We start from the raw sequence: 15,004 nt of genomic DNA on the forward strand, positions 1-15,004 counted from the left end.
TAGATTCTAAGGTAATAAAAACATAACGCTTCATGATGTAAGGTAAATATCTCATATGAAATGTATATACATTTCATATAAAAAATTGAATCTAATACCTCTGAAAACATAATTATATAGTTTATCGCATTTCTGTCAACAGATCCTCCAAACAATTACACAGAGCGCCTTTAATGCAACAACATGAATTTTAAAAAGGGATTTCATCTATTTTTGGGATAACAGTATGTGAACTGGGATGTTTCATATTTTTTGCCCCCTAACCTACATATCATTCCTCAATGTTACCAAATGTATAGTAGGTTTATTCAAGTGGCCCTTGTATGTCTCCGGGGGCCGAGGTTGAGAGAGTGTATTTGGTGACATCTGTCTGTTGAGGCCAATTTCAAATGTCATGGCTTTCTTGAGCTGATGCCAAGAAATACAGCCCATCTCTCTCTGGGCTGAACTAGAGACATCAGGCCGTCTTCAGAGTAATGGAAAAGACTGTTATTATTGCTTTGAAAAGACCTGTGGTTTCCTCTTACCCTTTGAGTTCTGAGGTTGCTGTGTTCTTTACAAATGATGGAAAAAGCAAAAGCACATAAGAGGTTTTAAATTTTTGGGATAAAATATAATTATTGCAACATTAACTACAGTATATAATTAACATTGACTATAATCTAACTGTAATCATCCTACATTTGATATGGAAACACAAGCCCTCCATGCAGGACTCTGATGAATAAAAGTTTTGGTGCGCTGTTCCTGACATTCACTCACCCACTGCACCTCTGCCGTGTCCTCCACCTTTGGCAGCATAAGTGCCGTGGGCAGCACCTCCGCCTGGAGAATGACATCCAGGTCAGCTTCGGCCAGGCCGCTGGACACAGAGTTGACTCTGACACATTTCTCTGTTCGCCCCAGATCCAGCTCTGCCAGCATCTTCGGGATGGTTTTCCTGGCTGCGTCCTGCCAGGCACACAAAATAAACATTCAGGTCCAATCGTGTCAAGAGCACTAACCTTTCCGGAACTGACACTAGAGAATGGTAATGCAAGCTGGTCACCGAAATGACCAGCTTGCATCTGGTATGCTCTATTCAATGACGCAATAAAGCATAATGTGCCTGCAACAGAACATTGAATTGCAGCGTTACATAATTCAGACAATTCAGGATGGAAAATATATTCTTTCTAACTGTAAGAACGCAGTAAAAAACAGTCAGATTTGTGGGTGGTCTGCATGGATAAATGAAAGAGTGTCAAACTCTTTTGGTGAAAAGGCTTGGCCACATTTTCTAATAACTTCACTTCTTCATTTGAGCCATTGTTTAAACTCACTATTTAGACTCTATATAAAATCAAAATGCTTTAATCATGCAATTGTATTTATCGTTACAATCACCGCCAAAATCCTTAAGTGGTGCTTAGTGTGCAAATCTATTCACATTACACTAGACTTTCTGATACCTCTCATCTCGTACCATTGTTGTCCTACACAGTCAATTCTCAATCAAAGACAGAGGCTTTGAAGCTCAAACGTTTGTATAGATAAAATGTCATCATCCAGAAACAATTTCAAGAAAAAACTGAGCCTCGATATAATCAAACTACTTTGGTTTAATACACTAGTATAAACAAGCAACCTTTACGTTATTCTTATCACTTATTTTCTTTTATTTATTACGTTTATTGTTTGTTGTATATTCTTGTGATGTTCTTTTATTGTATTCTTATCTGACAAACAATCAAATGTGTATACCAGTGAAAGCGTTTGTATGCATTTTTACTACTGGACAATTCTGTCATAATTTTGTCACCCTGTCATTTCAAACCTGTATGACTTTCTTCCTTCTGCAAAAAAAAAAAAAAAAATTTATTTTGTAGAATGCTGGTAATTGAACCCTGGTGGTACTCACGGACTTGCATTGGTTTCGTGTCCATATAACAAAAGTCAATAGGGCCCCAATGTTGTTTGCTTTCCAACATTCTTCAAAATATCTTCTTTTGTGTTCTGCCAAAGAAAGAATGAGGTGAATGATGATAGAAGGCAAATGAGGATAGAATTAAAATTTTTAGCTGAACTATTACCTTAATGATAAATATTTTGCCGAATATGAGATATTGTAATAAAACTGTGACCCCGGAAATACCAGTTAGGCCACTGGTAAAAGTTGAAAGCGCAGACATTATGTGAATTTACAGGGGAAGTTGTAGCTGGCGCCTGGGATTACTGAACAGAGAAAGACCCTAGCGAGAGGGATCAACCTCTCTAGTGACCATAAAGTGAAAATCCCTGCACACTAGCCTTCCCCACAAACACCCAAAACACATGACCAAAGGAAGTGGAGGAAGGCAGAATCAAAGTAAATGCCAAGTTCCAGGGCCTAACTGTGACACAGCAGCACACGCCAGGAGATTCAAACCAGATGCAACCCAAGAAAACTGATGGTGGGAGGGAAAAAGGCTGAACAATGAGGTTTCCATTGGTCTGAACACGACACTGTCCAAAGGAAATGTGGTCTCAGTTAAGCGGTAAGCGGAAACGGTAGCTCAGGACTTGTCAGCTTAGATCAGAGGAGGGATGAGAGAGACCACGAAAGAGAGAGGAGGAGAAGAGAGGCCTTGGGGTTAATTCAACTTGAATGAGGAACTCCTTATCCTAGGTCATCTTCACACCATCCACAAAAGAGCCCCAGCCAGGGTCATCTCCACCCAAACAGTGTTTAACTTCAGCCCAGACCATGACGGCCACGTAATAAATGGGATTGAAGTCAGTCTACATCTGTGACTCCCTCTTTTATTCTAGTCTAGTCTTGACCATAAAAACCTTGTCATTCGACCTGGTAATAACAACAGCATTGTCAGTCATTTTTACGAGAAAAAAACAGAATGTTCAAAGTTCTGTGAAGTCAGACGTCTACATGATATCTGAAGTGTGGAATATACTAGCAAAACGGATTAAACCCAACACACAATCTAGACACTCATATACCAAAACTAACATAATGGTCCTCAAACTTACATATGGTAAGAGTTGTTTAATTGCCAAATGATAAAAAAAGTCTTCTCAATAGGCAGTCATGGGTACGCTTGAAGCCTATAATGTATTTGGTGATCACAGTAGTACTTTTAGGAGGGTTGATGGATTTATGAAGCCGTACCATGGAACAGCTTTATGAATGCTGAGTGCTACAATCTCATCCACTGATCCGGTGTTGAAGATACCGCAGAACCACCGCAAACTGACATCACATTTATGTATGTTTGATGTTCAAAAAAACAACTCCATCGGGTCCAAAGTGAAGACAAACCAATCAGATCAAAATAACTATTGGTCCACATTGAATTGTGTAACGCATTATCAAAATTCATAACCCACAATTCTGTGCTTTTTATCATCACGTGTATCTCTTTGAACTCATATTCCAGACATTTTGATCAGTGGAATGGGTGCGCTAACTCATCCCCCCTCAAAGTAAATTGACAGAAAGAACATTCTTGAGAAGAGCTCGGCTCCTGAGGTGCCCCAGCCACCCAGAGCTGGAATAAAATACTTTGAAAGCTGAAATGTTTTACATTATTGGAAGCCCATCCAACTAGTTGCTTCAAAAGATCCTTCCCCCAAACACCCAGCATCCCACAGTGTCCAGGAGAATCACAGGTTCGAGGGATCTTTGATTCTTTCCATCATTAAAGCTCGACACAGTATCATGACAGCACGTCCACAAAACACTCCAAACAAAGGATGGACTTTCAAGTAAAAAAAAGGCCAAATCCATCAGATTTGTCGAGAATTTGGTCTCCAGCTGTGTGGTATGCCAAGAAATGGATCTAGTCCCGGATAATTCAGTGTCTGTATCAAAGCAGTTGAAAAACGGGTTTATGTAACATCTGAAATGCATAATGGATTCCCTATACAGTTAAACTCAGAAATGAGTGAGGGAGGGAGAAAAGCTAAAAAAAAGAGGCAGAAAGAATTTTAAAACATTCATACTATATAAAAAATTGTAATGTAAATTTGGTCATCATTTACCATTATTTTTAGCATCCATTGTTGTCAATTTTCTATCAGACAATCTTTCAATTTTTGGGTGACACATATATTTAAACGCAAATGTATTTGAAAGCAGAAAACAGCCCCACCTGTGGACTGTTATTCTCAAGTAGCCATTCAATTTGCTTTTATTTAATTTCTGACATTTTGCAACTCACCATGACACCTGCAACACTGGTGAAAACAAACCGTGACTACAGTATCTGGCGGAAAGGGACCCTCATTCTTTAAACGTGAAATATGTGCAAACAAAGGTGCCACGGACAGAATCTGACAGGTGACGCACCAGGCATCTGGAGCTCTATTCCAGCTGAATGATTAACAGATCCAACATCTGATCCTCTCCTCATTCCGCATTTGTCCAGTTCCGCATGGGAGGAAACCCCCGTCCCCCTAGGCTCCACGTTAGATTCTCTCAACCCACTGAAAACCACCACTTTTCCTCCCGACGTGAGGTTAAAGAACAACCCAGGGTCTGCTACTTTTTCATAGTGCTGCTTGTGCGTCTCGAATATTACGCGACTGTGTGGTCGGCTGGCTTTGCCAATCAAAACAGGCGGCTGAAATTTGATAATGGGAGACGGAGGTTTTTCTCTGAAACTCGGCGTACAGTGATATGTCGTACTGCATTGGACTCCCAGTGTAAGGATGATAGAAAGGTTTCAGTAAAGGAGCCTTCAGATGGGACATCAGGCCCACCAGAATGAAGCCACATTGGACAACTGCCTCCATCCATGGAGACCTACTTTACTTACTTAGTTGATGTGCCATTTTTTGATCAGCACTTTTGATAAAGCATCTGTCAGCAAAACTCACCTTTAAGCTAAACAATCTAGACTTACAGTGATCTTACAATCTTAATCGTACACTTACAATATACAGTGAAACTGGACTTGTCAAAACCATGCCCAAAACCAGTGTGGTGGCCCAACTAAGACCCTATCCACACTTACGCATATTTTTATCTCGGTTTTTGCATTTGGTCGACACAGAGACGTTGTTTTGTCATCGAAAAAGCCCTCGGAAGTGGATATATTTGAAAATGCTGTTTGTTTTGCGTTGTAGTGTGGATGAGGAAACAGAGGGGCTTTAAAATGATGACGCGTTGTTTCGGCTACTCTCCTTTTTGCTAGCATTAATGTCAGTTCATGCATACTTTAGATTGCATTTTAGAAGACGGAATATTTAATCTCGCAGTTATTGTTTGGCAGCGGAGCACGAGTTGAGTTTCGCTTTTGCAGCTTTATAGTGTGTGTTAAAGGGCTTTGAAGGAGACTCATCTCTAAGTTACCTCATTGTCTGTCTGTTTAAAAAACTGTGTCTTTGCTCCACATTGTCGTGACATAATGCAGAAAGAAAAGAATCGCCCGACAGAAATTACACATGCTGACGTGTCTTGGGTTTTACTCATGTGCAGTACATGGATCAGTCATTTTAGTGTGGACGGGCACCATTTTGGTAGAATTTTGAAAACAGAAGGAAAAAAAAGGCCTAATAAAGCTTGAGACGACTACGTTAAAATACAGATCTTGGTGTGTTTTTTAGGAAATGTCACATTCTGTCAAGGCACAGCTTTTTGGGGGGTTTTATGTTCCGTCCATGTTTTATTACAACTACCAACACATTAATCTGGATAAATTTGTAAACACCTTTATCCTCAAGGCTTTTAAAGACACACAATGGGACAAGTAATGGGACACAAAATGGCCCTTTACACCAACCCTCAATTTATCGTGCTTCTTCTTGTAGTGAAGTGAAATCACCAGAGAATAGATTATTTGCTGGACACTTACAAAAGCATGGGCTGTAATCTATTAAAAAAGTGACATTATATGGAGTACATGGGGTCCACGGAGTGTCAGCAGTAACTGACTTTCAATTTTCAAGCCATTAGAGTTTCTCACACCTGCTGCCAGGGTCAGAGCTTTGTAACCAAAGTCGTCATATGTAACGTTTGCCTTTGAAGCACAAGCAAACCAGAATAATAATAACTGTATATAGGACATTCTTATCTGATTACGATAATCTAACTAAACAGCAAAAATAGAGTCTTTAGTTGGTAAAAAGCAATGTTATACCAATGTTTGCCCATTTTAGGCACTACATGTTAGACGTTTTTACATAGTTTACTCAACAAGCTATGTTAAGCATACCTCACAGATTTCACTTGCCTTTGCACTGAAAAATAACAATTGCAATATATAATACACAATACTCTAGGATGAAAGACTCTCTGTGTGATATGAAATTATTTTCATGGACGTTCTGGATTTATTGTTGTGTTATTCAGACTACATAAATCAAGCAAACATTAGATTCCTTGTCGTTTTTAACCTTTCAGAATCATCTCTGTAAAAGTGTTCTTATTCTGATTCGCATGCATGCATTTATTTGTTCTGAGTGAAACTGTTGTAACTCCTCACCTTAAGCACATCTTAAATGCATTCATGATATTACACATCATAAAACCTCAATAACCCCAGCTTAATTATCAAAATGTTTTGTCTGCTCCAATCGGGATAACCCCCCTTATCGACCCTCTTAACCTACAAAGCTTCTGTGATAAAAGTATTACATACACAACAAGCTTGACTGGCAAGCGGTCTCTTCTAAAGACTACTAATGTAATCTAATCTAATCTAATTTAAATTCACTAATGGTGGGGATTCATTTTCTGTGTGAAAGCCTCAGCTCGCCGTTTGTATTTCTTGGCAGTCGATCGCCAAGTGTTCCTCTGAAACATTCCTGTGCTGTGCCGTTTCGGTCCTGGTAAAGAAATAGTAAGGAGAGAATAGATTTACAATAATGAAAACTCTGTCATCACCTTCATGTCATTCGAACCTGGGTGATTTTTTAAATCTGTGGAACAGTACTGCCGTTTAGCATAATGTCCCAGATGCTCTGTCCTTTAAAATATGATGTACTATGCATGTATATGCACAGTTCTCAGTTCATTTTTTAAGTAAAAAACTTAATTTTTTATTTATTTTATTACTAAATAAAATAAAATCAAATAGCATTTTCTATTTAGTACTGCCCTGAGTAAGCTACTTTACAGATTTAAATAAGAAGTCCACTACATACAATAATAACGGAGTTGAAAATTTTAAATAAACCTTTACCTAAGGTACAGTTAGATTTTAGATATTTAATTATTTGCAAATGTGATTTATTTTTTTAAATATGTTATTGATATAGTCAAAAGAAGCAGGTTTGGAAAAACATATGCCAAAACTTTTATTTTGATGTTGCACTATTTCTTTAAAACACAGTCTTTTAGCTTCCAGTCCTTTGGTACCCGTGAGTACCGGGAAGATTGCAAATTGAAAAGGCCAAATCTGATTTTGCAGTATTTGTCACATGGACTCGCACACATCTACACATCACTACGCTGCTGCGATCCATTGTGGCATTCCCTCTTTGAACCGCCCCAGTGAGAGTGTGGTGGAAGAAATCCGAGATGTCTTCAAAATAGCGACATTGGATTTTGGACTTCTATATCAGATAACAGTTGGTTGCATAAATTATGGTAAGTTGGAAATGTTGACAGGAAGCCAAAGTATTACACTTTCAAATAAGCTCAACTGAAATCCAAGACTATAATAGTGTTTTACTGAGCCGGTCCTGACAAACAGAAGATGAGTACAGTACTTGTGAAGGCATATATAAGCAAAAGACAACAAAAAGGTTCTCAAGCAGCACACCGGGGTGCAGGTATGGAGCCGTCCACTGCGAGACACACTGACGTATGTACTGCAGATTGCAAATGTGAAAATAAAAGCTGTGCTACTTTTTCTCATATAATTTGATCTACTCCCACCACCAGGGCTGACAAAGAACACCAAATATAAACAGAACATCAACAGCCTGCTGTCAACAAGGTGATAGAAACAGTAATAACATTTTAATGTCTGAGAATCAACGTATTTTATTAACTTAATGCGCTTCTTCTTGTGCTTGAGAAACTACTTGAAGACTGGTAAGAAAACTTAAAAAGAAATTGATATCTGGCCATAAGAGAGATGTTTGTAAGCTAAATACTTGATCAAACATCCATCAAATAAATAATTGTAGAAACATGCAATGTTGCAAATCCCTAAAGAAAACCTGAGCCCTGAGAAGGACCAAGCATATCTTCCATCAGTCCAGGCCGAACCAGCAGACCTGTTGCTTAGCAAGATATCTTAGCACCTGCTCTAAGTAAAGATGCAAGTTGTAAGACGAAGGTGAGACAGTAAGAACAAGAGAGAGACAAATCAGAGGGAGCAAGAAGTAGAAAAAAAAGAGTGCAGGGATAACTGTCATGATTCCAAGCATCAGCAGTCACCACCCGCAGATGAGTGCATCAGATGACACGGAGTCTGATGTCAGTGACACTACACCTCAAAAAACCAACAAGGGCACACACACACGCACACACACACACACACACACGGCGTACAGACAGCCATCACAGCTCGCGTTAGCAGGGGGATTTATTCTCTACATACGTTGCCGGGTGGCTTCAGGGAGCTCGGAGCTGATCACAGAGGAACCGAAAACAACATCCGTCCACTTTCACACTTCAGTGGAAGAGGTGCCCCCCCCCCCGGCAGGGCTGCGTAGTCTTGCCATCTGGAGAATAAATCGAGTGTGAAGTACAGTATAGTTTGGGACCAAGCTCCGTGGCGGCAGCTCAGCAGTCAGTTCATTAGTTCCAAACTTCCAGGGATTGGAGCTGGGGGGTGCAGTACGGAGCGAGACTGCCGCAGAGAGAAGGGGGAGGCGGGCAGGGAAGGAGAGAGGGGGAGAGCCACCGGGTGGAATGCCCCAAACTGAGTCGCAGTCTATAGGGCATCTATGCCACAAAACACAGAAATAAACAAACTCGCCCCCGGAGCGAGAAAAAGACAGGTGTAGCCATCAGCCCTGCCCAAGGGAGAGAAAGTGGACTTCCCACACCTCCTTATCGGTAAGGAGTGATGTTTTTAAATAATATGTGTGTGCCAGTTGAGTACGTAGCCAGACTGGCAGTTAGCAGTCACCGGGCGGGCAGCCTGAACTGTCTGTCATGTGGCATTCAGGTGGCGGGGCGGGGCTGGCGACTGGCACAGGATTAAAATTGGGAAACTATACAAACCAAAAACTCTTTTGCTTTGTTGAGTAACCTCATGCAGACAAAAATACAAAAAACCTTTTTGAATTACCTCATGCAGACAAAAATACAAAAAACCTTTTTGAATTACAAGTAGTATTTTGACCAAAAAGACATTCAGTGATTCAATTACTTTTAAAATGATGGTTTAGGCAAAAATAACAATTCTGTCATCAATCATTCACCTTCATGTCATTTTAAACATATACAGCCATGGTAAAAATTAAGAGACCACTGTGGCAATTCCAGTCCAGATTTAGTTGAATTTCAACAGAAATAAAAAGTCACTGAGAGAATGCAGACAAAAACAACAGTTTTTAAAATACACATTTAAAAAAAACACAATACTAGTTTTGCAATGAATATGCACTTGTTTTCGGCAAGATTCAAGCTCTGCAAACATAGCATCTTTTTTGTTATTTTGACCAGTTTGTCCAGTTTGGATTTTCTGCAAATAAAAAACAATATTTTCACTACTAGTTCACAGATTAACAAGTTTTTTCTTAAACACATAAGTCTACCTAAAAACTGTATATGTGAAAAATGAAAATGAAAAAAAGGTCTCTTTTTCCACTGGTTTATATGACTCTTTCCTTTGTGGAATACAAATGAATATTTTACAGTGATTTTGTGTCAACAATGGGGGCCAAAGGCAATGTTGTTTGATTACCAACATTCTTCAAAATATCTTCCTATGTGTTCTGCAGAAGAAAATAAGTCATACAGGTTTAGAATGACATGAGAATGAGTGAACTCTTCATTTTTTGGGTTATTTATCCCTTTAAAGGGTGTTCCTTATTATAACAGTGCTTTACAAAATAGTGGCAATAACAGTTCGAAAGGACAAATTAGCTTTGTTCCAAAATCCATTGAGCTGCTTTACTGCTTAAAGCCTACCTACTGCTTTCGAAGTTGACCAATTTGGTGACCAATTTGGAAAGCTCTACATAGACCACAACTCCTGGGGCCACTTCCGTCCGCTCTCAACTAAATGAAAAGTGCCCCTAAGGTCACAAAACGCTTTATACATATCATTTTATAGCAATAATATATTCCAAATGATATCAGCCTTTCAAATAATGAGGCATCAAAATGTACTGAAATATTTCGTAAACCTGTTGGTTACATCAGCGCCTCACGTAAATAACTCTTAATCAGAGAAGTTATTTTCAGAACCAGTGCGTGTGCATACGTGTGATGTTTTCCCACTCCCTCATCCGCACAGGCCCACGCAAATGTTACTGAGCTGCAGGAAGAGTTCCGTTTAGTAGCACAGAAAATAAAACACCTATCTATAGGTATACATAAACCCCCGTGGATTTTCAATTGCCGGAATGGGAAAAACAGCTGAGCGTGTGGGAAGTGAAAGAGCGAGTGGTGAGGAGCGAAGCGTTTTATTATTGAGTTAATAACTCATTTTTACATTACGCAGTTGCGCGCGAGCAAATAAATAATGGATCGCAGCTTTCCCCGTTCTATGCCAGGCTCTTTAAAACTAACATATGGTCTTTCAAATTGACTGTGTCTCGTACGAAAAGCGCTTGCGGCCCTAAAAGATTTATGCCATCAAAAAGCTGAAGAGCAACGGGATGATATTTTAGGCCCCTTGCAAAGTACAATGTTATTTTCTAGAATGAGTTATAAGCATTTTTTTCTTGGATGTAACAAGCAGCGTTAATTTTAACAGTCCGGACAGGGACATGAGCTAGGAAAGAAAAAACGTTCAGCCTAGAGAGGGACCAAAGACCTTCTCTAATGTTATTTTCCCCCTCTTAGATCACATAGTATTAATATTCCTCAATGAAATAATCCTATCTGGGCAGAACGCTTCTTAAACTGAGAATTTCTGTTCGGTGCTTTAATCTTTTCATACAGTTCTTGTAAAAAGCAACCATAACTTTTGTAAAACAGACATGCTGATCTATATCAGTTAACAATGCTATGTTTGGAGAGGTGAGCATCAATACAAAACAGGACACTTTGTACATCTTTTTCAACACTTGAAGACTGTCAAGGGTGGATTAACTAGAAACCGAGGCACTGAAACTAAACAAAAGACTGGAGAGCATTAAGCTAGTTATTTTTTCAGCTTTAGTGGATACTTGATGTTTCTTTTAGAAACCTTTTCCCCCACTTAACAGTGATAAAGATATGAGTGGGTGTTACAAAACATAGGGATCCTTCACCTTTTCTCAGGGGTCATAGTTTAGCTGTCTGTCAAACTCTTTTTTCCCACTCAAGCAGGAATAGCCTCTGGCCATATCAATCATCTTTATTAACATGACTTAAAAACCTTTGTTAGCTGACTCCTTTCCACCGCTTCTCCTTTAGCTCCTGCACCAATCACGATTTCATGGAGAGGTAAACAGGGCCAATTGGCTGGCTGTGTGGGCGGGTCGAGAATGCTTTTAACCTGCAGCATCTGCTGACTTCCCGCTGTTTGCTCTGTGTGAAGTGGGCACCTTGTTTCAAGGGAATGTGATAGGGGGGCATTTTTGCCTTTATTGGCACATAATGGGACGGAAATGTGCTTGTTTTAGGCAATGCGCTTAGGTAGCTTTCTTTGGAGCGATTAAGGATCAGCACCTGGCTAAAAGAGAACTTTGAATGATGGAGATTTCAAATCAGGTTTTGGGGAAAGAATGGGGGCAGTCGGTACCTTCATGTTGAGGGCGACCCCATCCTCACAGTCGAGAACGGCACAGTCCACGTCAAGCGAAGTCAGTTTCCGCAGTTTTTTCTCGTCGTTGCCCGGCACGTAGAGAACGGCGCGGCGTGGTATGTACTTTAGAGAGGTGCCAGAAGTATGGTGGGCACGCTGATTACTTTGACACCAGGGCACCGCTGCCAAGATTCGCCGACTGATCCCCCTGAAATTCACATTTAAACAGATATATACTGTGAAACTGTATTTGCATATTTACCATTGTAAAGGTTCAGTTTATGAAAAGTTTTAGAGGCATTTTCAATGAAAACAAAACTCTTAATCTCAAAGCCCTCCAGACATTCAACATTTTAATTTCCCTTACAAATCTTCACAAACGGACAAAACAAGGTTTGTTTTCCTCTTTGTCTCCTAATGGATAAGCACCGTTGACCTGAGGCTCTTATCTTTGACAACATCAGAGCGAACGCTTCTTCTCTCATGCTAATTCACAATGGCTCAGCAAGCACAGCTGAAAAAATCTATTTAAGGCCAAGCCAATACGATTTAAGAAGGGATTACAAACACCACCACACCAATCATAACGTAAAGGTATAGTTCTTACAGAAATGAAAAATCTGTCATCATTTACTCACCCTATGTCATTTCAAATCTGTATGACATTCTTTCTTCTGCAGAACACAAAAGAAGATATTTTTGTTGGTAACCGAACAACGGCGGCACCCATTGACTTGCATTGGTTTTGTGTCCATACAATAACAAAAGTGAATGGGTACCACCATTGTTTGGTTACCAACATTCTTTTAAATATCTTCTTTTGTGTTCTGCAAAAGAAAGAAAGTCATACAGGTTTGGAATGACTATAGAGGGAGTAAATTATGACGTGATTTTTTATTTTGGGGTGAACTATCCCTTTTGGTGAGTTACTTCTTAGCATTAATTTAAACAGAGAGACACAAAATTTCTGTTCCTCTAGTCGAGATGCTCTTTTACGACTTTCTTCAAACAAATTTCATCACTAACAACCACACACACATTTATTTGTTTTCTTCTGCAAATAGGGACGTTCAAACAATTAGCGTAAATAAACACACCAATTAATTGGTATCACATACAAGTAATTGCCTCTCACAACATTTGTTGGTTCCTTTCCACTGCTCATGAAGGGACTGTATTATTTGACTGTATTCCTTTCCTCCTTGAGCTAAAGAAGGGGTAGCAGAGTGAATTTGGGGAGGTGGGGGTTTAGGAATTCTCTTTGGGTCTTTGTTGTTGAAAGAAGCTAAAGTCACATCAATAGCCACTTAATCCGATCTTTCAGTTTACAATTGCCCTCAAGAACCAAGCAGGCATATTCTGGACCGAGATGATTTATCTACACCAGGCAATTAAAAGCAATTCAGGTAGTTATGGCTGTGAGTGGGCCTAAGTACACATAGTCTCGGTAGGGATTCTCAATTCTATAGTGTTCAGATTTGCTCAGTGGCACTACCACAACATGCAGGAAAGGAGGAAATGAAAAAAAAGCAATTGCACTTAGTACCAGGAGAGAATGAGAGGGGAGAGGAACTTGCTATTACTCAATACCTCAAAGCTTACAATGCCCGAATTGGCAATAAAGAATCTAAACAGTGAAATTGTAGGCGATGTACATGTGTATAGGGGGTTGAAAAGACATGGGAAAAGAAAAAGGGGAGGGAGGATCCAAATGAAATCTTCTAAATTCGATGCATACTGCTGCAGGGTGAAATGTTAAAAAGGCATTTTAAGTGGGCACTTGAAAAAGAAATAAATTACCTTGTAAGTAGGAGGCTTACAAAATGATAGCACTTGTAATTAAAGAATAGATTTCATAAAGGTAAAGAAAGAAAACTCCATGGGGGAAGAGGGGTTTTCATGATGGAGCTTTATCAGAGAGAGCGAGAGAGCAGATCGCTTGACGGAGGTATGAGGGGTCTAATAGAGAGACACCATTCAGCAATACTCTCTCTATGCCTTTTTAAACACAGTGGGGGTCTCACTTTGCTTCAACCTAGCTGCCATGGGGAAAGAGAGAAGTTTGCTGTGTTTAGTTGTAACTGTTGCTTTTATGTTCGAAGGAGATAGAGGAGGAAAAGACAAACCGGTAAAATCATTAAAGGTTTTAGCGTTTTCAAAAGCGTAGGGCTAACCCTCACACGTGTGCTGTGGTCGACCGTGATGGTGTGTGTTCAGCGGGGGATGCCTCTGACTGTGTGTTCCTAAGCTGTAGACATGCACATGACCATGTTATCACTTTTAATAACAAGAGATTTCATCCGAGCTGCATGAAGACACACAGATGTAAAGATGATTGTAACATTAATACAAAACATATTCTCCCACTGATAAAAATATTCTCTCACATTCTCTTTGACTTTTGTAAATACGGTTTTAGCGGCCATTGAGTGGCCCAAACTTAACTTCCGTTAGACCTCTGCAAAGAATCAATAACGGTAGAGTAGTTATTCTATTTAATACAATGAATATATAATAAAATACTTATATACACTTTATAAATAATTAATTGTTATATTTAACCAAACACAGAACAGAAGTTTACGTTGGGTCAGACACGTGCGTCCAATGAAACTGTCTATAGGTTAAAATAATTATATAAGGTGAAATTAAGTAAAAACTGAGAAAACTGTCAAAGTGCCCCATAAACCTCCATTCATCCACATTAATTTTCTTTTAAAACTGTAAATCATCCAATGATGGTTTACTGGTCTTAGCTGGTTTAAGATGGTCTCCAGGCTGGCCAAGCTGGTTTTTAGCTGGTTCAGCTGGTCAACCAACTTCTGTCCTAGTCTCTCCACAGTTTTGCCTTAAAAAAATGATAAACGGTGAATTCAAGTAAAAACTGAGAAAACTGTCAAAGTGTCCCAATAAACCTGCATTCATCCACATTAATTTCCTGTTAAAACTGTCAATCATCCAATGATGGTTTGCCGGTTTTAACAGGTTTAAGCTGGTCTCCAGGCTGGCCAAGCTGGTTTTTAGCTGGTCAACCAGCTTCTCTCCTAGGCTGACAAGCTGAAAAGTCAGAAGCCTTCTAAAACCAACAAGCAGACCAACATAATAAGGAAACAACGTTTATTTAGCATGAATTCTAGAAACTGCTTGATCGATTTATAATTTTTATTATA

General features: G+C 39.5%; 1 protein-coding gene across 1 annotated transcript in view; it reads right to left on the reverse strand.

The window, feature by feature from the left end:
* The window catches only part of clybl (citrate lyase beta like), a 53,740-nt gene that overhangs the window by 12,347 nt on the left and 26,389 nt on the right, over positions 1 to 15,004 (reverse strand). The window contains exons 2-3 of the mRNA XM_079464578.1: positions 11,832 to 12,042; positions 763 to 951 (exon numbers count right to left, since the gene is read on the reverse strand). Of these exons, the coding sequence (XP_079320704.1) occupies positions 763 to 951; positions 11,832 to 12,042 (400 nt within the window). The remainder of the gene's footprint in view (positions 1 to 762; positions 952 to 11,831; positions 12,043 to 15,004) is intronic.

This window comes from Barbatula barbatula (genome assembly GCF_947034865.1).
Source record: "Barbatula barbatula genome assembly, chromosome: 9".
In the NCBI taxonomy this organism is placed as follows: domain Eukaryota; kingdom Metazoa; phylum Chordata; class Actinopteri; order Cypriniformes; family Nemacheilidae; genus Barbatula; species Barbatula barbatula.